General features: G+C 48.3%; 1 protein-coding gene across 2 annotated transcripts in view; it reads left to right on the top strand.

Moving 5' to 3' along the window:
- Positions 1-18,922: 18,922 nt before the first annotated feature.
- Esyt3 (extended synaptotagmin 3) overlaps positions 18,923-24,287 on the top strand; it is a 45,738-nt gene continuing 40,373 nt past the window's right edge. Inside the window, exon 1 of one of the 2 annotated variants that reach the window (XM_021228330.2) lies at positions 18,923-19,450. In XM_021228330.2, the coding sequence (XP_021083989.1) occupies positions 19,112-19,450 (339 nt within the window). In that variant the 5' untranslated portion in view covers positions 18,923-19,111. The remainder of the gene's footprint in view (positions 19,451-24,287) is intronic. The other variant, XM_013114828.3, reaches the window with a different exon arrangement.

Below are 24,287 nucleotides of genomic sequence, written 5' to 3'. Positions count from 1 at the left end.
GAAGACAGACTGCTGCAAACAGCTGCAAGAGTCTGCCTAGTGACAACATGAACGCGGAAGTGTCGTCCCACAGGCACCGCACGGAGCCATCCGTAACAGGAAGATTTTGCACAAAGGACAAATGGGCTCCCAGGGTTTTTGTTATTTATTTATTTATTTATTTATTTATTTATTTTACTCTTGGCCTATTCTCCAAATGGGCTCCCAGGGTTTCTGTTATTTATTTATTTACTTACTTGTTTTACTCTTGGCTTTTTCTTAAAGTGTAGGCAATTGCCACCTTTAATCCCAGCACCCAGGAGGCACATGCATGCAGACTACCTGTGAGTCCAGAGGCCAGCCTGGTCTACACAGTGAGTTCCAGACTAGCAAGGCTTACATAGTAGGACCTTATCAAAAAAAGAAAAGAAAGAAAGGAAAAGAAAAAGCAGTCAATAATCTTGCAGACAGTGAAATCCCACCATCTGCCATCCAGGCTGGGGATTCTTTGAGCATCTAGATAAAGGGTAGAGCATTCTCTGCAAGCAAGGGATGCTCTCATTCCCAGGATCTCCATTCTCTGCAGCTTCTGGAGCCTCAGCATCGTGCCAAATAGCTCATCACTATGCTTAGGTGAACATTTAAGGATAAAAAGCGCTGAGTTCCCAGGAAGCCAAGAACCTACGGGGGCTTTCCGTGCAGAGTGCAACTGACCACACTCATGCACACAAACCCTCTTTCTGTTCGGTCCTGAGACCTATGCCTGGGTGACAAAGGTAGTAAGATCCTGGATAAGTGCTTCTTTCTCATCATGTCCTCCAGAGCAGTGGCTTCAGCATCAGCAGGCCATTTGTTAAAATGACCATTATCCTGCTGCGCCCCAGACTGTCTGCTGAGCTGAGGTCCTACACTCTGTGTTTGACAAGGCCTTCATGGTACTCTAACGCTCCCTGTAGTTTGCAAATGACCAGGTTAGGCAAGTGTGGTAAAAAGTCAAAGCTTCTCCACGGTGGAAATGAACAGCTGCAGAGGTTGTTCTTATCTGCTAAGCAGCTGTGGTCCCATTGGGTGACGACACTCAGGTCATTCCTCTTTGCTTCCCGCATCTAATTCATAAGGGTCCCTCAACATCAGTGTGACGATGGAGCAGCCCAAGAGCTCTCTCGTCAAAGCCAGGCTCTTCTGGTGGTTTCACACAGCCCCAGAGAACAGGAAGGGGAAATGAAAGGAGTGAGGAGCCAGCTACTCTGAAGAAGCGCTGACAAAATTGTTAACTGAGTGGACATGTCCCTGCAAGTCCTCCTACGACATCCTGCAGGAGGGGATGGGGTCAAACTGCCTTTCTCCCAGTTCCCCCTACATGACCAAGTGTGTGACCTACATGACTCACCTACCTCCTTCCCCACTGTGGCAAACATCATGAGTGTGTGTGTGTGTGTGTGTGTGTGTGTGTGTGTGTGTATTTGTAGCAGTGCTGGAAGGGAACCCAGGAACTGTGCATGCTAGGTCAGAATTCCACCACGGACCTAGATTCCCAGCCCCACAAGCAACTCTTATATTTTCATTAAAGCAGGTCCCCTTTGAGGCTGGTCACAAACCTCACTGACATTTCATTTGTCTATCTATATTCCTTACATTTTTATTCTCACCCAGAGAAGGAGCTGGTGGCACAATGGTGATACCTAATGCTTATAAAATAAATCAGTATTACAGATATTGGCCTCTAAGCCTTAAAAACCCAATCCTCAGTTCAGATGGCCTTTTTTTTTGCCCCTATAAGGTATGGAACTCTCATACCTTATAGCAGACCCAAGGTCACCGCAAACTTCAGTTTCCCAAAGTCTCGCTCTCACAGAGACCTCTGTATCTGCCTCATTCCATAGCCCCTCCCCTCCCTGCCCCAGTTTCCACAAAGAAAGCCCATCCTCATAACCACCCTGAACTTTGCTGAGGATCAGCAATGCCATGAGACCCTCTCCCAGCTTAGCTCCTCCCCCATGTCAAATGCCCTCCCCTCAGACCCTCTGGATGCAGATGCGTTTTAAGAACCACACTCCACAATGTCTTCTTAGGGTGAAAAAAGAGGGTGACCCAAAGTCTCCAGTTTGCTCAGGTAAGGAATTTTCTGGATGCTGTTTGTCACAGGTGTAGCACAGGTCTCAGCCAAACTTACGCTAGTGTTAAGAGGCAAATGTTCATCCTGTTCTAGCATAAAAGCCTAATAATTATGAATTATTAATAACCCTATGAATTACTGGCAGGTCCTCGGGCCCTCGTCACTGTCATCCTCCCCTCGGGGGAGGGATAGTTGGAACACGGGCTTGGGAGTTAGCATCTTTAACGTGCTTTTAGAACAGGTTCTAGGTCGTTGTGTGCTGTCTGTCTGGGCCCTCTGAGGACGGGGAATTAGCACATCCAGGGGACACACGGGGAGAGTACTTGCTTGCATTGTAGAGTACTACTTCCTGGAAGCCATTGTAGAGTACTACTTCCTGGAAGCCATTGTAGAGTACTACTTCCTGGAAGCCAGGCACTGTCCGGCCTCTGTGCCCACCTCCTTACTCACGACCCCACTGTGACATAGGTGACAGTGTTTTGTAGAAAAAGAAACTGAGGCCAGGGACAGACAGGAATGACTGAGCCTCGACAAGTACCCAGCTTTGCTCCCGAAGCCTACGCTCTGTTGCCCATCACCCAACACCCTGAAAATCGAGCTAGCCCAGGCTGTCTCCCCACACCCGTTTTCTATCTTACCCGGGTTTGAGAGAGCATTTCCAATGCGTGTCACACTTCCTTACTTTCCTTCAAGAGAGCCGAACGCAGCCCAACTTCCCCCGAGTGACTCATCACAGCATTTGAGCTCCAGTGACAGTCATTTTCCAGTGTCTGCATTGGACCTCCACCCAGGGCAGCCCTGGCGTGACCTTGGATGACCTTGGAAACCACCTCCAGTTCTTTCCCTCTTACTGTCCTGCCAGCCGAGACTGCCCAGGTTAAGAAGCCCCAGTGGATAACGTATCGGGTGCTCTGGCATTCTGCCTAGAGAACCACCCATCACCAAGGGGGCAACTGCCATCATCTGCCATCACCCCCTTTGGGTGGGAGTAGTTAGAAAACAGGATTTAGCAGCTTTCTTGTTTGTTTGAGACAAGGTTCCTCTGTGTAACAGTTGCTCTGGCAGTCCCGGAACTCGCTCTGTAGACCAGGCTGGCTCCAGACTCACAGAGATCCGCCTGCCTCTGCCTCAGGAATGCTGGGATTAAAGGCGTGTGCCACAACCAAGCATCTTGGGTTTATCAGTTTTAATTTGCTTTTTGAACGGGTTCCAGGTAATGCTGTGTCGGGGCCTCTGAGAACCATAAGTTAGCAAACCCACAGGACAGACACACACTTTCTTTGCCCCCAGTCTCGATGCAAATTTCAAATAGTTTCCCAAGGTCATGCCCTCATGGTGGCCTCTTCATCTGCCTCTATCCCACGGCCCCTCCCCTCAAGTTAACTCATGCCTCAGTTTCCACAAAGAAAGCACTCCCTCATAGCCACCCCAGAGCTTGGCTGAGGACTTGTGGGCCCTAAGATGGCCTCTCATGACACGCTTGACCCTGCTCCTTTGCTGTAGCAAATGGTTTGTGGAGGCAAGGCACCATGACTATGATTTGTCAATAGAGAAGTTCCCCTCTCTCCACTCCGCCCAGCCCTTCGGGTCCCTCTGTGGTTGGCATTGCTGAGCCTCCAGTGTTGCTGGTGCAGGGAGCGTGTGAGGTGGTGGCCAGTACACAGGCTGCCTAGGTCTAGCTTGGCTACTCCACTCTCTGGTGACCTTAGCCGAGTGGCCCAACCTCCTCGAGTCTCAGTTTAGTTGTTAAACTTTAAGTGGATTGATGATAAGGACGCTTCTTAAGGCTACAAGGCAATTGTTAAGTTTTAATTTAGCATATGTCTTCAGAATTTTGACTGACACATAGAAATTCTAAATGCCAGCCAGGATCCCAGGATGAAATCAATATATGCTCCCCAGGCTCCAAAGCAGCCTTTTGTCGTCCTCTTGTCTGGATCCTGGGGCTCGGCTCCTGCCATCTCTCCTTGCCAAGTAGATTCAGAGGCTTGTATGCTTGCTTATAATCCCAGGAAGGGGAGTCATGTGTTTGAGAGTAACCCGGACTATACAAGTTTCAGCTCAACCTAGAAGACAAAGTGAGATGCTATCTAAAACAAGACAAAACAAAAAATAAATAAATAGGGCCAGGGGGATGTCTCAGTGGATGAAGTGTTCGCTTTATAAGTGGGAGGCCCCAAGACTGACTCCTTAGCTGCCATGTAAAAAGCGAGGAGGGTTGGTATGTGTGCTACGGGACTATCTGCTGAGCCAATTGGCTGCCATTGTGGGAAGTTCAGCAGCACTCTCTCACAAAAGGATGGTACCAGCTGGGCTGGCTAGTAGTTTATAGCCCTTCACGGATGGGTGGGAAGAACCACAGACTCTCACCTGAGCTGCCGACCTCCTGATGAACGAAGTGCTGCCTTAGGCGAACTAGGGAGGAGCTAGAGTGTACATGCAGGGAAGCCCAAGGGGGAGGGACTCCACTTACCTGGCTACTGGAAGCCTTCATCCCTTTGGGGTAAAGACTTACCAGTCGTGACCTATTAAGGGAAGAATGTCCACGCCTCTGTGAGCAACTCCTTCACCTATGATCTGTTAAGGAATCCCACAAAATTCATTGGTCTTCCAGAGTGAACTTTGATGGAATTGTGCCTCGATTTGTCTTTGGGACCTTAGAGGAAGGGGAGGTGGGACTCACATCTCCTGTGGGAAGGAGTTTTAGCAACTGTGTGTGTCTGAGGGACAGAGACAAGAGGACTCTGGAGCTCACTGACCAGCCAGCACAGCTGAAGTGGACCTCCTGGTTCGGTGAGAGAGAGTCTGTCTAAAAAATTAAGGTGCAGGCTGGGTGTGGTGGCACACAGGTGAGGCAGAGGCAGGCGGATCTCTGTGAGTTGGAGACCAGGCTGGTCTACAGAGTGAGTTCCAGGACAGCCAGGGCTAGGTAGGGAGACCCTGTCTCACAACAAAAACCAGTTAAATCTGGGTTTCAACCTAATGCCTCCCCCTTAATGTCACCATCTCCTAGTAAATAATCAGAGAGCCACAGTTAATAAAGATGGTCTTTGCATTCATAAACAAAGTGTGTCAAGGACCTAAGTGAATCACGGTTAGGGGATGTTTAAAAAAATAAAACTACACCAGTATAACTGACTGGTGACTAGCTTAAAATCTTCATTTCCCGAATTCTCCCAGATCTAGAGGTTATAATCTATTTTGAAAGACCTGGGTGTCTCCAGATGTCACAAACCTGGTGGCAAAGCTAGATGGGAGCCTCCTGCACCTGATTCCATTCCTTGCCACGCCCAAGGAGCAACTGCGATGACTTTATGGGCCTGGGTGCCTTCCTCTGAGACTGGAGTCACATGACCACTCACCTCTAGTGCTAATGTGGGGATTAAACGAGTTAATGCGTTGGAAGAACCTAGCAAAGTATACTGGCCATGTGCCGATGAAGCTTCTCAGAGCCCTGTAGTTGTTATTTCTAGACTCTCTGTCGTTATTGTCCTCACTTGAGGACACTCCGGCTGCTTAAGAAAGCCTGAGAAGCTGGGCCAATGTCCATCTTCACCACCAGAGGGCGCCATTGTAGAGCGAAAAACAGCCTCTGGCTGCATCTCCAGACTTTTATTCAGACAGGTTTTCTCTGTGGCTTTGGAGGCTGTCCTGGAACTAGCTCTAGCTCTTGTAGACTAGGCTGGCCTCGAACTCATAGAGATCCTCCTGCCTCTGCCTCCTGAGTGCTGGGATTAAAGGCGTGCGCCATTAATGCCCTGCTGCATCTCCAGACTCAGGGAAGCTCTTTCCTCCGCGGTGGCAGTTCCTGCTTACTTTCTTGCCCATGCCCTGTAGGACTTCCTAATCTTCTAGGGCTGGTAGTACCAGAGAAATGTACACTTGGGAGTTGAAGTTCACCATTTGTATGTGTTAAATGCTTGTCACACTGCCAGACCAAGGGCCCATCTAGACAGCTGTTCCATCAGGCTTCTGGAATTAAAGTTTGCCTCCCCAGGCTCACCTGGCTCTTGCGGACACTTTGTGCCTAAGGACCATCTCTAGTCCCTCACAGTTGACCTCAGATGCCTTATGGGGACTTCTCCATCTGCTTGAGCTTTCCAGGTAGGTGCAAAGAACCCGACCTTCCTGAGGTCCCCAAGATAGACTTCCAGTCTGTTTTCTTGGCGTTGTTCACACGATTCTACATTCTACACGTGGAAAAGGCGTCTTCCCTGAGTTCAGCCTTCCTCAGTCAGATGACCCCCCTTGACCTTTGGAGTCTTGCACACTCTGAACCCTGTGTTTCACCATGTTTGGTGAGGGCCACTTCCGGGATAGGGCTTCAGGGAAGGATTCTTAAGGTCCAAGTCTGGGTCGGTAGCCTTCAAATAGCAGTCCTGGTACAAAGGCTACATTCCTGGAACATTCTCCAGACCCACTGCACCCCAGTCTCTGGAGCAAGGCTGGGAAGCTCAGTGGGTAGCACTCTTAGAGTGGCACTGGGCTGTTGGGGATGTCTCAGCCTGCACTCTGCCCATCTTTGGGAGATCCACGATCCCTTCCCCAGACAGGTGAAGCTTGTCTAACTTATAATTGGCCAGGTTGAGTGTCACCCTGTCTGACATAACCTTAAACATTTGTCTGCAATGGTATGGGACACTACTGTGGTTTTAGCCCCAATCTTGATGAAAATATGTCCTGTTTTGCTATAGTTGCTTAGCGAAGAGCCCCAACTTATGACAGTCACTCCACAAACTATCAGATAATGTGATTCTGCTGAGATACTGCCCCTTCAAGGCTGGGGCAGTTGGCAATGAGACACAGAGGGGAGAGGAGAGAAGGCAGGGAGTTTATAAAAAGGGTAAGAGGCTGAGAGGATGTGAAAAAAATACCATAAGCAGCCCTTTCCCAGCAGAGGACCGGCTCCCATCCCAAAAGAGACCCTGTTTCTCCACCAGGCCGCTGAATTCCATGTCCCCATTTCAGGGGTTGGATAACTCAACTGAGGAGTGCTTGACCAGCATGTGTGAGGAGTCCCCGGATTCCATCTCCACCATCACAGACATCAGAGAAGAGTGCTGGGATTCTCACGCACAGTGGCACAGCCTGACCCTGTGTCTTCCCGTCACCAGCACAGGTGCCCCACTGTCCTGGCACAGCTGCCTTTGTTCTTCCGTCCTTCACTATCCCCATGGCTGGCCCGCTGGCTGAAGAAGGTGGCTGAATTCAGCTGCCACAAAGGAACATGCAACTCTCACGAGATCACATGGTCAAAACCCGGCAGAGGCTGAACTGCAGGACAGGGTCTAGGAAGTAGATGCCTTCCTAGGCATTGTGGACTTCTCAGAATGTTTGTTTTACTGTGATAACTAGAAAAACAAAAGATACAGAGAGAAAAGAAGAGAACCTTGAGGCGTTCTGAGTCTTTGGCAGTGATGGTTACCTTAATGCAACAGAACTACGTCTTGTGATGATCTATGAGAGCCAAGCTAACAGAACATGAAGTCATCAGAGACACAGACGGCGATGGAGATGGGCAGTCAGCTATGAAGAGCTTGCACAGCTGATGGTCATAAAATGAAAACCAGCATAAATAAGTCCTCTCTCCAGTAGGATGAAACTGAAGGCTTTACACCCTTGTGGCATCAAGGTCCTTTATCCCTCCTGTTTCTATTTAAGGAGAAATACCAAGTCTTCCCAGTTTATAATGGGCATGCCTTCTCTCACCAATAAAGAAGGGGATCCTTAAGATTCTATTTATGAATTCCAGCAAGATGGCTCAGTGGAAAGAAATGTTTGCCACTCAAGCCTAACGACCCAAGTTCGAGTCCCAGAACCCACAGCAGAAGAGAATTGATTCCCAAATGTTGTCCTCTGATCTCCACACATGTACTGTGGCACACATGTGGCCCCCATACACATCATGCACCCACAATAGCTCTTTAAAGTTGCATTTGTTAAAGAATGATAACCTGGGCTGGTCAAGTTCTCATCAATGCAGCTTGATGTTTAAGCATAGTCAGGTGTCTGTGTTGACTGACACACTGAAGAACAAATTCAAAATCTGTTTAAATGGTCTGTAGTTCAGTTCATTAGTGTATGTTATCATAGACGGTTTTCAGTGAAAAACAAATATTTCAAGTTGAAATGTTGGAAGGGTGTGTGTGTGTGTGTGTGTGTGTGTGTGTGTGTGTGTGTGTGAACAGACACTATTGAAATCCAGAGAATAATTAGAAAAGAATAAGTTTCTCAATGCATATGATCTGCCAAAACTGAATCAGGAGAGTGGAGAAAGCCTCAATAGATCAATAACACATTATAAGGCTAACGTAGTAAATAAGTCTCTCACCAAGGAAAATTGCTGGATGGAAAGATTTATTGTTGAAATTTACTGGACTGTTAGGGTAGAACTGATGTCAAAGTACCTCAAGTTCTCTCTAGAACTAAGGTGGATGCTTCCAAGTCTATGAAGCCAACATCAAAATATGACAATAAAGAAAACTAGACCAATGTACTTGATGAACATATATGCAAAAACCCTTAAAGTACAAGCCAAATTTGACAATATGTAAGAAAGACCATAACACCTAAATTAAACATTGTATTTTGTGGAGATCTCTAGAAGTCTCTTTTAATATTTAAAAAAGATCAAATTTGAGGGATGAGAGGATGGTTCAACATATATATGCAAAGCAATAAAAGTAATGTAGTGAACAATAAAAGGTATACATGAAGACCCGTGGACCATATCACACTGAATGGACAAAATCTGAAAATATTTCCTTTAAAATCAGGTCATTTAAAATAGTGCCTCATCACTAATAGTCAGTGTAGTATTTGAGACCCTACTCACTGCAATAAAGCATGGGAAAGAAATAACAGGGGCAGAAACAAAGGATAAAGAGGTCAGACAGCTCTACTTACAGATGCTCAACTTAGAAGACCTAAAGAGTCCACCCAAACCCTTCCAGACCTTCCAAGAAAGATTATAAACTAACAATAGGCAGAATTAAAGAACAAAAATCCAGTAGTTTTCAAAATACCAGTAACAAACCCATTGAGAACCAAATAAGTAACACAGCACCATTCAAGATAGCCTCAGAAAGAATAAAACATGTAGGCGTGAACTTAACCCAAGTGGTGAAAGATTTCCCTAATGAAAAACTACAAAAACTGTAGAAAGGCGTTAGAAAAGACAGAAGGACTGACATGCATTAGCAGAGTTAATATTGTGAAAATGGCTACATTACTAAATGTGGCCTTAGCAGATTTTATGAAATCCCCCATCAAAATCCCAATAATTTGCAGAACTAGGGGGGAAAAAAAGTAAAATTACCATGGAGGCAGAAGGACCCAAAAGAGCCAAAGTAACTCTAAGCAAAAAGAGACATGCTGGAGGTGTTGGAACGACTGACGTTAAAGTCTGCCATAGAGTTGTAAGAGGAAGACCAGTGTCACACTGGCATGCAGACACTGCACTGATTAGTTTTTATTGACAACTTGATGCAACTTAGAGTCATCTGGGAAGAGGGAATATCAACTGAAGACCTGCTCATAGCCATGTCTTCCAGGAACCGTCTTGATTGGTAATTGTTGAGGAGGGTCCACTATGGGCAGCACCATCCCTAGCAGATAAACCCAAGCTATGTAGGAAATCTAGCTGAGCAAGTGAGAGAGTGAGGCAGCAGGCCGCATCCCTCTGTGGCTTCTGCTTCAGGGCCTGCTTGCTTTCTCCCCTGACTCCCCCAGTGATGGACTGTCATCTGGAAACGTAAGCTAAAATAAGCCCTTCCCTCCCCTAGGTTGCTTTGATCAAGGCGTTTTTATCACAGCAACGGAAAAGCAAACAGGAATAGAGGCCGACAGAAAAGAACAGAGAATCAGCCCCCAAAAGAACAAAGAACCCATAAACAAATCAAGTATCTACCCACAGCGATCTAGTTCCCAATAAAGCAGCCAAAACATATTAAAGAAAAGACGGCCTTTTTTATAAATGGTATTTGGAAAGCTGGATTTCCATATATAAAAGATTTAACTTGGAGCCATCTCTCTTCCACACTCTCTAAAATCAACTCTATGTGCTGGATATGGTGGCACACTTCTGCAATTCCAATACTCAGGAGGCTGAGTCAGAAAAACTACGTTTGAATCTGGCTTAGGTCATACAGTGTGCTAAAGGCCATCCTGAGCTATATACCCAGACATCATTTAAAAAGAGTCTATTCAAAAGGGATCAAGATCTGAAACAAGGGAAGTACTGGAGGAACACACAAGGGAAACACTGAAATACAGCCATAGGCAACGGCTTCCTGAATAGGCCTTCAAGGGCCTGGGAAATAATAGCAAACTGACAAATGGAGTTGGATCCATTTAAAAGGGTCTGCATGGCACCGCAAAGGCAATAGCAGCATGGTAAAGAGACAGCTGCAGAAGGGGAGAAAACCCTTGCTGGGACTCTCCCCCAGTGGAGGTGAAGGATTTGAAAAGTGGAACACCTAAGGAACGATCGATCCTAGTGACAAATAGTGAGCAAATGAACTCAACAGACCTGGCCCATTTGTTTGTGGCCAAGTCTCTCCCACATAGCCTAGACTGGTTTTGCATTCTGATCCTCCTGCCTCAGCTTCCTGAGTTCCGGTGCTACAGATAAGCATCACTGCGGGTGGATGAACAAACTTGTTTTAAAGGAGGAAATGCAAATGACAATTATATGAACAAAGTTCAGCGTCATTAGGGATTTTTTATTACATTCCTGAGTTTGTGTATGAATGCATATTTGCTACTGTGAAGGTCAGAACACAATTTTCAGCAGTTTTCCCTCACTACCAGGGTTCAAACTCAGGTCATCATGCCTGGCAGCCAGTTCCTTTACCTACTCAGTCATTTTGCCAACCCGTGTTCAACATCTTTACATTTCCTATGAGGGAAATACAAGTCAAAAGTATGTTGAGATTCCATTGTACCCTAGTCAAATGGCTATCGTAAGAAGACAAAATAAAACAAAAACCGTATAGCCAGGTAGTGGTGGCAGACACTTGGAATCCCAGTACTTGAGTGGCAGAGGCAGGAGGATCTCTGAGTTCAAGGCCAGCTTGGTCTACAGAGCAAGCTCCAGGACAGTCAAGACCACATCAAGAAACTCTGTCTCAAAAAAAAAATCCAATGAAACAACAACAAAAATGCTGTCAGATGTGGAGGCAAAAAGAGCCTTTATTCACTGTTGATGGGGACTTTATTAGCTCATTATGAAAATCAATATGAAGATTCCTTAAAATAAAAGTGCAACTACTATGTGATCCAGCTATATACCCATTGGGTATGCTCCCGGAGGAACCAAAGTCAGCCTATGGTAGAGATAACTGTGTTTATTGCAGCACTGTTTACATCAGCCAAGGAGGAGACAGCCTGAGTGTCCGTCAGCAGATGAACATTTATAGAGTGGAGTATCATTCAGCCATAAAGAATGAAACTATATTGTTTGCCAGAAAATGAATGGAGGCGGAGGCCATCATGTTAAGTGAAATGAGCCTGAGGCACACAAACATTCCGTGTGTCCTTTTCCTACATGGTGCAAAGAAAGGCACAAAGCATGAGAGTAGAGGGGGTGATTTTGGAGAAGAATCAGAGACATGGGAATAGATGGGAAGAGAATATTATCAAAGTACATCCCGTGTATGTATGAAAATGTCACAGTGCAGACCATGATTTTGTACAATTAGTATGCATTTAAGTAACCACTACCAGAAACCGAAGGCTCCTTTCTGTTGGAAACTGTTGCTACCCAGCACAAGCTCCCAGCATGACTGGCTTCTCTTTCCTCCTCAGGTTAAGGACGGGGTCTCCCAGGCAGAGGCTACAGGAAGCAGTTCCAAATGGGGAGAGCGCCTGAAGCCACTGTTGTCCAGTGGCACACTTTGTGAAGGCATTCTTAAGCAGGAGGCATGGTATTTGCATATTTCCTATGGACTGGAGGGAACCCTATAGGAGATAGGGGAACTTACAAGGGACTCCCCAACCTTGTTAAAAAAAAAGGCAGGGGACAGAAAGAAAGCTCTATTGGAGGTGTTCTCTATAGGAAAGAGAGCCTATGTTGGGGAATGGGTGACCCCAAATTGTAAGTGCAATACACCCAAAGACACCGCAGCCCACCAAACCACCCTCCTCCTCTCTGCTCTCACCTTAGGGCTCCAGTAGTGGTTAGCTTGAGTAGATCACAGGGCACCAAGACATTTGCTGTAATGTTATCTCTGGGTATTTCTGTGAGAGGATTTGGGAAGAGATTAGACTGGGGTTAATATACTGTCTAGAACAAATGGCCTTTGCCGTGTGGGTGGCACCATCCAATCTACTGGTGTCCTGAACAGCACCATCAGTTGTTGAAGGAGAATTTAATCTCCCTAAACCACTGAGCTATAGCATCTGTCTCCCTTTCTTGGACCGAGAATCATGTCTTATGGTCCACAGGACATGAGACTCAAACTGCACCACATACCTGGCTTTCTTAGGTTCCTAGCTTGCAGATGGCAGATCATGGGACCCCTGGGCCCCATAGTCACATGAGCCAATTTCTGATCATGAATTTCTATATCTGACTGGTTCTGTTTCTCCAGAGAATCATGACTAATGTAACCTCCAAAACAACACTTAGGAGAGGTGAATGAGGTGAAGCCATTGTCCCCATATTTCTGAACTGATGCTGGTACAAAAAGAAAGGGGAAATTTAAATCAGATGAAAATTAGGAATTTTAATATTAGATTGCATAGGACCTCATTATTATCCTCATTAGGAAATGAAACTGTTCTTAGAGCAGAAAAGACTGAAGAACTCTGAAAGGTGGCTGCACTTTCTTGCAGGGTCTTTGTGGATTGCCTGAGAGTTGAAAGGCCTTCCCCACTGGACATGGCTAACCACGCTGGTGTCTGCAGCACTGGGAGAGTCTATGGGGCACAGTCATGGGTCCTAACAGTTATTCAGGGATCTGAGGAGCGATCTTCAGCTGTGTAGTAGGCTCAGCCTGGCAAACACATAGAAGCCTAGACAGCGTGAAATGGCAAGACCTGTCTCTGACACCTGTGTGTGAGGGGACCCGGGACAGAGACTCTGCTGGTCACTAGGGCTGCTGACTGAGGTCAGGTTTGTTCCTAGCCACAGGAAGAACCTCAACAGTTATTTTAGTCCCCACAGGGTAGACTTGAAGACACTTGACCAAATTTGCATTAGCTAGGCAAGTGGGTTGAGAAACCAAAGCTATAATTAGTTTACTGAAACTATCAGCCTTAAAAATGAAGGCCAAGGGCTGGAGAGATGGCTCAGTGGTTAAGAGCAAAACTGACTGCTCTTCCAGAGGACCCCGGTTCAATCCCCAGGATCCACACGGAAGCTCACAACAACTGTTTGTAACTCCAGGATCCAATACACAGATATACATGCAGGCAAACACAAAATGTACACAAAATAAATATAAAAATTATGTTGTGAAACATTTACTACGCTGTGCAAAGGCATGTCATTGTGATTGGTTTAATAAAAAGCTAAATGCCCAATAGCTAGGTAGGAGGTACAGGGGGACTTCTGGGAAGAGAGAGCTCTGGGATAAAAGGGGTCAACAGCTGGATGCAGAGGAAGCAGGACATGCAGGAGGAGAGGTAAAAGCCAGGAGCCACATGACAGAACATAGATGAATAGAAATGGGTTAATTTAAGTTATAAGAGCTAGTTAGGAACAAGCCTAAGCTAAGGTCAAGCTTTCATAATTAATAAGAAGTCTCCATGCTGTTTTTTTTTTCTGAGCTGGCAGCCTAAAGAAATATCTGTTTACAAAATTTTTAAAAAGGAAGGCAAGAATATGACAAAGCAGGAAGGAAGGAGGGGTTGAGTGTAGCTGGGCATGCTGGAGTCCCAGCCACTCAGGAAGCCGAGGTGGGAGGGTGTCTTAGATCCGGGAGTTTGAGGCCAGCCTGGGCTATGTGGTCAAACCTCAAGGATTTCTTGACACACAGTACTGTAGGAATGACTCTAAGCAAAATAAGCCAGTCATAGAAGAGAGAAAGCATCCTGTGCCTCCCCTTAGTACATGGCACCTAGCCCAGTGACAGTCCCAAAGACAGAAAGTTGTTGACACCAGGGTCTGGGTAATGGGGTGGGTGAGGATTCATGTTTGTAATGGGTACAATCTTTTAGGTTTACAGGATGGTAAGAGTTGTGGAGATTGGATGTGCCAATGACACACCACAGCATGAGTGCCCTGTACACCAGGTAAAGCCATGTGAAGACTGAGGACAGAGGTCACACACAGGCCTGGGTTTGATCTCTCTGCCCCCATCCTCTATCCCCCCCCCTGGCCAAAACACACCATGAACTGATTGTGGTGGTGTCCTCCTGTGATCCAGCCATCAGAGATGGAAGCTGGAGGATCAGGAATTCAAGGTCATCTTCAGCCACAAGGAGAGTTCAAGGCCAGGCAGGACCGCAGTAGACTGTCTCAAACAGAACATGTAAAAATTAACTCAATTTGAAAATTGTAAAAGGTGTACCCAAAATGTACTCTTGCTTTAAAAATCAAACAATTCAAACAAAATAAGTTTCCCCTGCCAACTTCCTCAGCTGTGCCGGTGTGCCCAGCATGCCTTACATACAGCAAGGCTTACACGACAGCACAGCCGCCCTCTGACTCAAGCTTTATACTAATTCCCATGGTAAGGATGAGGAAGTAGAACAGCCGAGAATCATGGATCTTTTCCACCATCCCAGAGTCCAGAAGTGCCTGAGCTCGATTTAACCCTGCAAGTACAGACCCCTCTTCTCCAGGTAGCTCCTGGAGTCAAGCGGATTCCCTGGTACCGAGACAAGAAAGTGTGTCACTAGCAGATGCTGTCCTCAAGGAAGCCTGGTGTGACTGTGAGGAGCAGGACCCATGTGGGATGCAGAACTAATGGCACACACGTGACAGGGGGTTTTACCTTCCTGTTCCAGAGGAGAGACGATTCGGCAAGGTACTGAAGGTTTTTAAAAGGATGAAATTGTATGTACCACACGTTTTATATTTAATTCTTAACTCAAATGCCAGATCTAAGTTTCCAAGTCACTCTGGCCAAAGCAGCCGTCTGCCCCTGCTTCTCTGTCTCACACACAGGCTTCATTGTCCCTTTCCTCACCCACATTCACTGTGTGTCATCGGTTGGTCGGAGACAGCATCCTCTCTGCCCCCCTCATCCGGAATCTCCCATGCCTGGACCAGTCTGGCAGCTGCTAAGTGGCTGTGCACTTTTCAGAGGATTATGCTGCCAAGTTACATAATTTGTGTGCCTTGAATTTTGTTGTAAGACTCTGGTAGCCTGAAAACAGGGTCTCCTTTGCTTTCTTTCTTTTTTTTTTTCTTTTCTTTTCTTTAAATATATGTGTTTTTTATTTATTTATGTATTGTGTCTACAGTCTTCTGCCTGCATGCCAGCAGAGGGCACCAGATCTCATTCAAGGTGGTTGTGAGCCACCATGTGGTTGCTGGGAATTGAACTCAGGACCTCTGGAAGAACAGTCAGTGCTCTTAACCGCTGAGCCATCTCTCCAGCCCCTCCTTTGCTTTCTGCTGGGCAGTCAGCATCCATCCTTTGGTTTGTAGCTCCATTACTCCAGTCCTAACTTTCGTCTCCACACGACTTCTCTTTCCATATTTCCCCTGTGTCTCCACGCACAAATTTCCCTCGTGTGTGTATGTGTGTGTTTCGTGTGTGATGTGTAGTTATTTGTGTATGTGAGTGCCTGTGTGCCTGTGAAGCAAGAGGTCAAATTCAGTTGTTTTCCTTGATCACTTTCCACGTGATTATTTATTTATTGATTTTGAGATAAGGTCTCGCTATACAGCCCTGCTGGTCTGGAACTCACTATATAAACCAGGCTGGCCCTGAACTCACAGACATCTGCTTGCTTCTGCCTCTGGAATGCTGGGATTAGAGGTGTGTGCTGCCATTCTTTGCTCCACCCCCTTTTTTAAAAAGACAGGTTCTCTCAGTGAACCAGAGACTCCTGGTTTCGGATAGGCTGCCTGAGCCTCAGGACCTACCTGTCTCTGCCCACCCACACAGACACTTGCTGCTTGTGCCCAGTTACTTACGTAAATGCTGGGAATCTGAACTCAGGTCCTCATGTCTATACAGTAGGTACTTTATTGACTGAGTTTTGTTCCCATCTCCAATTATCCCCTTTATTAAAAGGGTACTGGTCGTTGGAGTTAGGGTTTATCGTATTCTGGCCTGATTCTGACTTACTTTCACGTGTAATGGCTATTTTCACATAGGAACATTCTACAACAAGGGTTAGGACTTTAGCTTTTATACCTCACCTGTAACAGCAGTCAATTCCCATTTAAACTGCTCTTCTGTGAAGAGCTGGTTATAGTGTGATGATCTCTCAGGTGAGTGCAGGCACAAACTCTGGAAGGTTCTCCCTGGAGTGCCCTGTGATCAATCCCCAGAATACCTCCATGGGACATTAGGACTAGATTCAGGTGAAGAGAAGGAACAGCAGTCATGTTCTCAGCACAAACCTGACTGGGGTTGGGTTGTGGAGTTAAGATTTTAGATGCAATATTTTCAATCATCTCATATAGGTAACTTACGAAGGTGATTTATTGTCATTATAAACAGGTTTAGTAGAACAAAATAAATGTCTACTAACATTCTCACCACTCTGATGTGGTGCGTGGACGACTCAGGAGGTGACCATTCTGGGGAGAGGAACCCAAAAACTTTGGTGTAGGATGAACTTAGCATGTTCAGGAACAGAAAGAACAAGGCAGCTGGAACATCCCGAAGGATGTCCACAGCTCTCCTGTTGGATATCTGTCACATACAACCAACTACTTCCCAATAGCAACCCTCCCTCATGTCCTCGTTCTCTGTAAGCACACTAGCCAGGTGGTACAGGAGGCTCGAGCCTGGAGAGCATGACAAGCTAGCGAAGGGATTGATAGACAGCAACGCATCCTTTCCCCCAAGGAGTCTGGCAGTCTAACAAGGACTGGGCACTGTCTCTGAACCTGTGCCTGCGGTGTTGGATGCCGGGGGGGGAGGGGGGAAGGTGCGGAAGAGTGAGGAGATGGACCCCGGGGGAAGGCTCGGCCCTCTACAAGGGTGAGGAGATGGACCCCGGGGAAGGCAAGGCCTCCTACAAGGGTGAGGAGCAGAGTGCCGACAGGTAATTTCTCCATCTATGAACCTGTGAGTTCCTTCTTCCTCACAGTCCTGAAGACAGCTCTGAATCCTTGATATACATGCTCATGTCTTTGGCTTCTGAAGACAGCTCTGAACCCTTGATACACATGCTCATGTCTTTGGCTTCTGTTGACCTGGGCCAACCAAAAGAGAAGTGTGAGGGATGAGTTCTACAGGAAATAGTTGGAGAAACACTGGGTTAAATTGTGTTTTAACAGCCTTCATCTGTAAGACTTTCAGAAAATTAATAAGCTTTGAGTAGAGTTGGCTCTTCAAAGGCACTAGAAGGTACAATGCTTTTGTTGATTTTCAGGGTAGCCTGAGGCCAGGAAGGCCAAGATGGGAAGGGAGGATCCTGGTAGTCTGACCTCCAGGAACATACCCATTGTTGTAAAACCTTGCTGCAGCAAATGACTCTTTTTGAAATTTTTTTTTAAAGACAGGTTATCTCTGTGTAGCTTTGTAGACCAGGTTGGCCTCGAACTCACAGAGATCCATCTGCCTCTGCCTCTCAAGTGCTGGGATTAAAGGTGTGCACCACCACTGCCCAGCTTTGAGATTTATTTTTAATTTTGAATTATGTATATGTATATGTGTCTGTGGGGGGGTGTGCACGTGGATGCAGGGGTGTATGAGGCCATCCCTTGGAGCTGTAGCGACATGAACTTGGAGAGCCTGTTGTGGGTCTGCATAAGCCGTAAATGCTCCTAACCAAGGAGCTGTCCCTCAGACTCCTAGCAGCAAGTAATCCTATCCTGAGGGAAGGGGAAGAGAGGTGGGAGGGTTCGAGAAAGAATGCTGTCATCTTTTGATTGTTCATGGGGCCGAGCCTTTCGTCAGGTGATGGATGAAACTACTCCAAATCGAGCCTGGACTGCTGTCAAGCTCTGTGTCACCATCTGCTCATTGCCGTGATCTCTTGCGTGGGCACCTACGATGAGTGTTATCCACAAAGTGAGTCACGGTCTGAACTTTAGGGATCCATGCTCCCTCTTGGTCTGATAGTTCAGACATGGCTACACTGACTTCCAAGCACCGCAAGGTTTGCTCCCCCTTCTTCCGCTATTCACGGGTCATTTGCCTTCTTTGGGTGCACCAAGGGAGAGCCAATGACTTGTGAGTGAAGATGGTCAGGCTCCTGGAAGCTCTGGGTGCCGCGAATGGTGATCCAGACTAACTGACTCCCCTTTAGAGAGGGTTTTGAAAGTGATGCTGTGGATGGGGGTTACAGAGTGTCCCTAAATTCAGCTTGGCTGTGCTGGAGGCTGAGTCCAGACTTGACAGATAGCTTAAGAGAGCGCAGTGCAGCACTGCAGACTCTAAAGACCAGCTGCAAGTCCCAGACTCAGAGTTAGCTCCACCCTGGTGATGATCTGGTTCCTGAAGGGCCTAGAATGCCCAGTGGAAAGTACAGATAATACTGTGTTTAAAGAACAGGATTTAGGTGACGTTTATCCATGGTAAGCCAGTTGGGCCCCTTCGTAGAGCAGCGCTTAGCCCATCCCAAATGGCAGCTGCACCCCTACAAACTTTTGGATCCCAGGGTGCCGGCTGCTGACCACGCCCCCTCCCACACGGGTCCGCCTCTGGGGGCGGAGACTTCCGGATTTCTCTGGCTGTCACGGCTCCACCCAGTTGGCCCTATTCCTAGACACGGCAGTCTAATGCCAGAAAGAACCAGAAATCTGAGCGCGCTGAGGCTGTCATAGCAGGGGCGGTACGCAGTGCAGTCCTCCTGCTGTGAGGACAGATGTGCCCAAGCATAGGGGTGCTCCAACCTGAGCTTGGGTGAAGCTTCTGGAGAGGGCAAGCCGGCATCAGCGAGATGCAGGCGGAGGAGCCGCGCGCCCCGAGTGCGCCCCGAAGCCCCGACATCCCGCAGAGAAGTCAACGCTCGCGGAACCCCGAGCTGCGCCTGTCGGGCCAGCTGCTGCCCGAGCTCTACGGCTTCGTGGCGCGCGTGCTCTTCTACCTGGCGCCCGTCTACCTGGCAGGCTACTTGGGGCTCAGCGTCACCTGGCTGGTGCTTGGCGCCCTGCTCTGGATGTGGTGGCGCCGGAACCGCCGCGGGAAGCTGGGGCGCCTGGAGGCCGCCTTCGAATTCCTAGAGCACGAGCGCGAGTTCATCAGCCGCGAGCTGCGGGGCCAGCATCTGCCGGCCTGGGTGAGCCGGGTTGTGGGCTTGAAGGGGAGGGGTGAAGCTGGGACGCACACCCGGGCTTCACGTGAGGGCTCTGCGGCCTCAGAGAAGAGTTGGGGGCGGGTCACACCCAGGAGTTAAAAACAGGGCGTCCAGGACTTCCCAAAGTTACTGGGAAACAGAAGGCGCTTCTTGTACTCGCTTGTTGATTGAAAGAACTCGCGCAGGGCGTGGCACGTAGATGGTCACACACACCAGCGATAGGAGCAGCGGGCTCTGGTCGCCTTCAACCAAGGGCTAGCAAGAGGCCCTGCTAGGCTGGAGGTGCCTGGCCTGGATGCTGCGCAGACCACTAGCCTCTTCCTCCCTATGCCATGGGGATGCTCAGGCCTTGTCCAGGGACAAACCCGCCTCCTGGTGGCGGCTGGCCTGGCTATGGTTTCTCAAATGCATCTGGTCCGGAGAACCACCTGAACCACCTGGCTCACTTAAAAACAAGTCTGTGCCCGCAGCTTATCTCCTCGAGTAGGGCCCACAGACGCTGGGCAATCCTTAGGATTGATTGGAAGTCTAAAGGAGTCTATTTCCAAGGGTTGTTATATGACAGATCTGCCCCTTCTGGTCCTGGGGCCTTCTGCTCCTCAGCTGTAGCTCAGACTCACAAGACAGATTTACAGAGGTCCCCAGACTCCTCATTTCCTCTGGTTTGCATGTTTTGCATGTGCCCTGAACTCTAAAACCCAGCTAAATGTAAGCGCCTCACACCTGCCTGGGATAGTAGCCTCTACAGTGGGTTTCAGAAGAAAATGTTAGAATGGCCTATTGGTACTCATTTGGAAATTAAGTCTTGCTGTATGTAGTTTGCCTACAAAAAAGCAAGGTACCACAGAAGCAGTGGCTCGAACAACGGAAACTTAGTGTCTCATGGTCTTTGGTGATGAGTTCAAGATCCAGCTGTGTCTGCAGGGTCTGTGTCTTCTGTGGCCACCCTCTTCTCTGCCCATGGATGGCTTCTGTGTTCACACATGCTTCCCTCCATGTACCTGTGTCCAAGTATTTCTTTTTCATGCAAGGACAGCAGTCATGGCATTCAGGTCCATTCTAATGACCTTATTTAATTATATCTGTCAAGACTTTCTCCAAATGCAGTCACCTGAGATCCTGGGGGTCGGGAACATGCAAATTTTGGGAGAGGAGGTTGAGTTTATCCCATAGCATTAATATGTGGATCAGCAGCAAAGCTTTGTACATATGAGTAAATGTATTTGGGTATATACACACTGTGAAACGTTAGTGAGTACTTTCCTAGAGTAGAACTGTTCCTATGGGAACAGATCTGATCTCGCTGGCCATGGAGCACACAGAGGAAGATGACGGTGTCTTATCGATGTCCTTCTCAGGTAGGAGATTGGCACATGATAGGAAATTGTTATGGAGGTCTTGGGTAAGTCAAGAGTAGGTGTCAGGGGGTCAGAGGCCTGAAGTGGACCTTACTGATTCTCACATCAGGTTGTCCCTAGCCCAAGCCTCCTGCTTTCTAGAAGTCTGACCTCTTAGCTGGTATGGCTGGCTGATGTTGGGGGCTAAATCCTAGTTAAGCTTTGGGACTGAGGGGGTGATGCTAGGCTGGGCTCTGCAGGCCTAGAGGGCTTTGTGAATACAGTCCAGGGGAATGAACTGGGCGCTCTGAGGAGCAGTGCGTGCTTGGCCTGTCTAACGTGTGTTGTCAGGGTTGATTGACACGGCTGAGAGGAGGCAAGCATGAAGGAGACAGGGTCAGATTCTGAGGGCTGTAGCTCTTGTAAGGTGCCGGTGGGAGACTTTGATAGACATTGCAGACAGGAGGAAGGAATAAGCAGGAGTAGAAACCCCCCCTGGGAAAATTATTTGAACCTGGCAGTAGTGGGCACAGCCGGAGGAGATGAGGAGCATGATGGAGAGAGACCATGGCTGCTTGTGGTCTCTAGAGTGAGGGAGAAGCCTAGGGGTCCAGGTGCTGCTTTCTGTCGAGAACTGTGATCGTTAGGATGCCTGGGGTAACAAGTCTAGAGAGCTTACTTTCCCATGAACACCTGGGAAGGGTGCATGGCTTGATGCAAACGTGACCCTTTGGCCAGCCTCATGGAGGACAAGGCGGGAAAGCCGGGGCCCGCCTGGTTGAATATTCTGCGCACTTCCTCTTTTTCTACCTCAGAATAGGAACACGCATACTCTACTTGCAAACCCGAGGAGCGGGGGAGCCCTGCCTGCAGTGTGGAGGGTCACAGGCAAATAAACAGAAGACCCTTCACACTGCTGGCTGAACCCCCAAAGCTCTGTCTCCCTGTGTTGGCTGCAATGAGTTAAATATTCGAAAACCCCAAGTTCAGAGCCAGGCACACCTTTAAGAGTCTGAGCACTCTAGAAATAGAGAGAAGAGGACCAGGAGTTTAAGGTGAGCCTTCACTACACAGCAAATCTGAGGCCAGCCTAGGATATATGAAGCTCTCTCTCAACAAGGCTACCAAAATAAAGTGCTTGTTCCGAGCCAGTCACGAGTGGATGTTCAGTAGAAGTTGTTGCTTTATCATCCTCAGTTTTCTGAGCCTTCTCAGGACCTTTGCCCAGTGTTAAATTAATAAATAAGTATCTCAGGAGAAAATGTGTCTTTTGGGACCTGGTTGATGGCAGAGAGTGAAGAGGGGCGGGGACACAGAGAACCTCAGGGAAACCTCACTCTGCCAGGCTCCTGCTGGGCCTGCTCTGTGCTCCTGGGCATCCCGGGGAGTATTCGCCCCCTGGCCTTCAGAGCTCAGCCTCCCCGCTGGTCCTTGAGGCTGGCCACGGGGTCAGCATCTGCTGCTTTCCTGTCACCATAGCACAGAAGTGGGCCTCCACCAGTCCCGCCATTCCCAGGACACTCACCGAACCACCCATTGGCCTTATTTATCAGGTATTTACTTTGGCTCTGCTTTGGTAAAGAGTGAAGTCTGGTGAACGCCTCCCCTGGCTCCTGGTCTGATGGGGTGTGTGAGGGATGAGAGCTTCTTGGTAGGCAAACAGCTCGAGGCAGGGTAGAGACTGGAAAGAACTGTGGGAAACATTGGCAGTTTGTCTGTCTGTGGTTCTGGGTCTAGCCCAGCTTGTTATTGCCAGCTGATAGCAATCGGCTGGCAGCCTTGCTGGGGACAGTTAACCCTTGTGGAATTGCTGGCAGGTTGGTGCTGTCGTGAAGGGGGAGGAGGCAGAGACTTGGAGGTCTCACAGCATTCACCAGGGTAAACCTGTCTCAGGGCTTCTGAAAATAATGAACCTGTCGGAGATGCTTATCTGGAGAGTCCTTTCAGCCACAAATCAACCCCAAGTCAGCTCATCTCTGGCTTCACCCCCCCCCACACACACACTAGGACCTATTCCTTAATCTTCCTTACTCACCCTCCTTGTGACTGGGGAAGCCAATGCAAGAGCCAGGGAAGACGACCCACCCACTCAAAGTGATGAATGTGTGGAGGCCCCAGCAGCATCCCCGGACGGATCCAGCATCCCTGCCGGCCATTCAGGCAGACAACTAGGGCCTGAGTGCCGCCTTTTCTGGGGCCAACCATCAAGCATTCTTACTGTGGAAAGAGCAACACCCCCTCACCCCCCAGGACCCATCTCTTCTTGTCTGTCCTCACTGATAGTTCTGTTAATGAGAGGAAGTCAGTGCAGGTGAGCTGGGCACTCTCAAACAAGCTTGCAAAGCCTGACACTGCAGCCAGTGCCACGGAAGCAGCTGAGGAGAGCCATGGGGGATGGGGGATGGGGTGGGGGGGGGGGGTGGGGGTGGGGGTGGTGTGCCCACAGCCCTAAGAAGTCATATGAGTCATTTGTAGTTGGGCCTGTCCTCAGGAAAGAAGAGGCAGGGCTAAGTCATGTCCTTTGTGTCTCTGTTCCATGTCTTGGTGATGCTTCACGGACTTAATGTGTCCTAGGCTAGAATTGGGCAATATGTGTGACAGAGTGTGGGCGTCCTTTTCCTCCAAGCCCAGCACAGGGATTTTAGGCATCTGTGTGTTCACCCTCTACTCAGTCAGCAGACATCTAGAGAGGGCTTGCAATGTGGGAGCCCCAGTTCTGAAGGACGAGCCACAGATGTAAGTGTCCCATGTCTCTGCCCTTGAGGTGCCATCGAGCAGAGTGGGGACACAGGCCCGTGGGAACAGTCTGTTCTAAGACATATCAGAATCCAAGCATTTCAGGGAGGGATCTGGAGCAGGTGGGGAATGGCCCAGGAACCCTTCCCAGAAGAGGCCCTATGGAGTGGACTTGAGGACTGTGGTCAGGGTGGAGGACTCTGAGCCCAAAGTGTCCCACAGGTTTGATCACTTAAGATGCAGATTCTAAGAAAATATTTTACAAAATTCAAATTCATTTGAGATTGCCTGTGGCTTCATTTAAAAGTCCTGATTATTGCTTGGACAGGAGTGTCTGGGGCAACCTCTCCTGCAAGCAGGTGCCCAAAGACCTGAGTGACCAGGGGGTCACATGGAAGATTCAGGTTAGTGCCATGGGTGGGAGTAGCCCCTGCCCTCCTGTGTTGTAGGCCCCTCCCCACAGAAAGGAGTGGAGGCTGGCTGCTGGATTCCTCTAGCTCCCGTTGTAGCACTTCAGAAGCAAGCAGAGATAGCACTTTGTGGGAGTGTCCGTGGTGACTTAGGGACATAGGGACATTCATGAAGAAATGTGAGGGTCACAGCATGAGGGCCATAATCCAGAGTGAACTGGGTTTTGGGGACCCTTGCCTGTCTTTCTGTGATAGCTTTATCAATGTAACAAACACCTTGGAGAAACAGTGTTTAGAGGAAGGTTTTATTTTGGCTTGCTAACCCAGTGGTTTCTG

Source organism: Mesocricetus auratus, unplaced genomic scaffold (genome assembly GCF_017639785.1).
Source record: "Mesocricetus auratus isolate SY011 unplaced genomic scaffold, BCM_Maur_2.0 Super-Scaffold_100691, whole genome shotgun sequence".
NCBI lineage: Eukaryota > Metazoa > Chordata > Mammalia > Rodentia > Cricetidae > Mesocricetus > Mesocricetus auratus.
The sequence above is the reverse complement of the archived record's forward strand: the minus strand, read 5'-3'. Positions and strand labels throughout refer to the sequence as shown.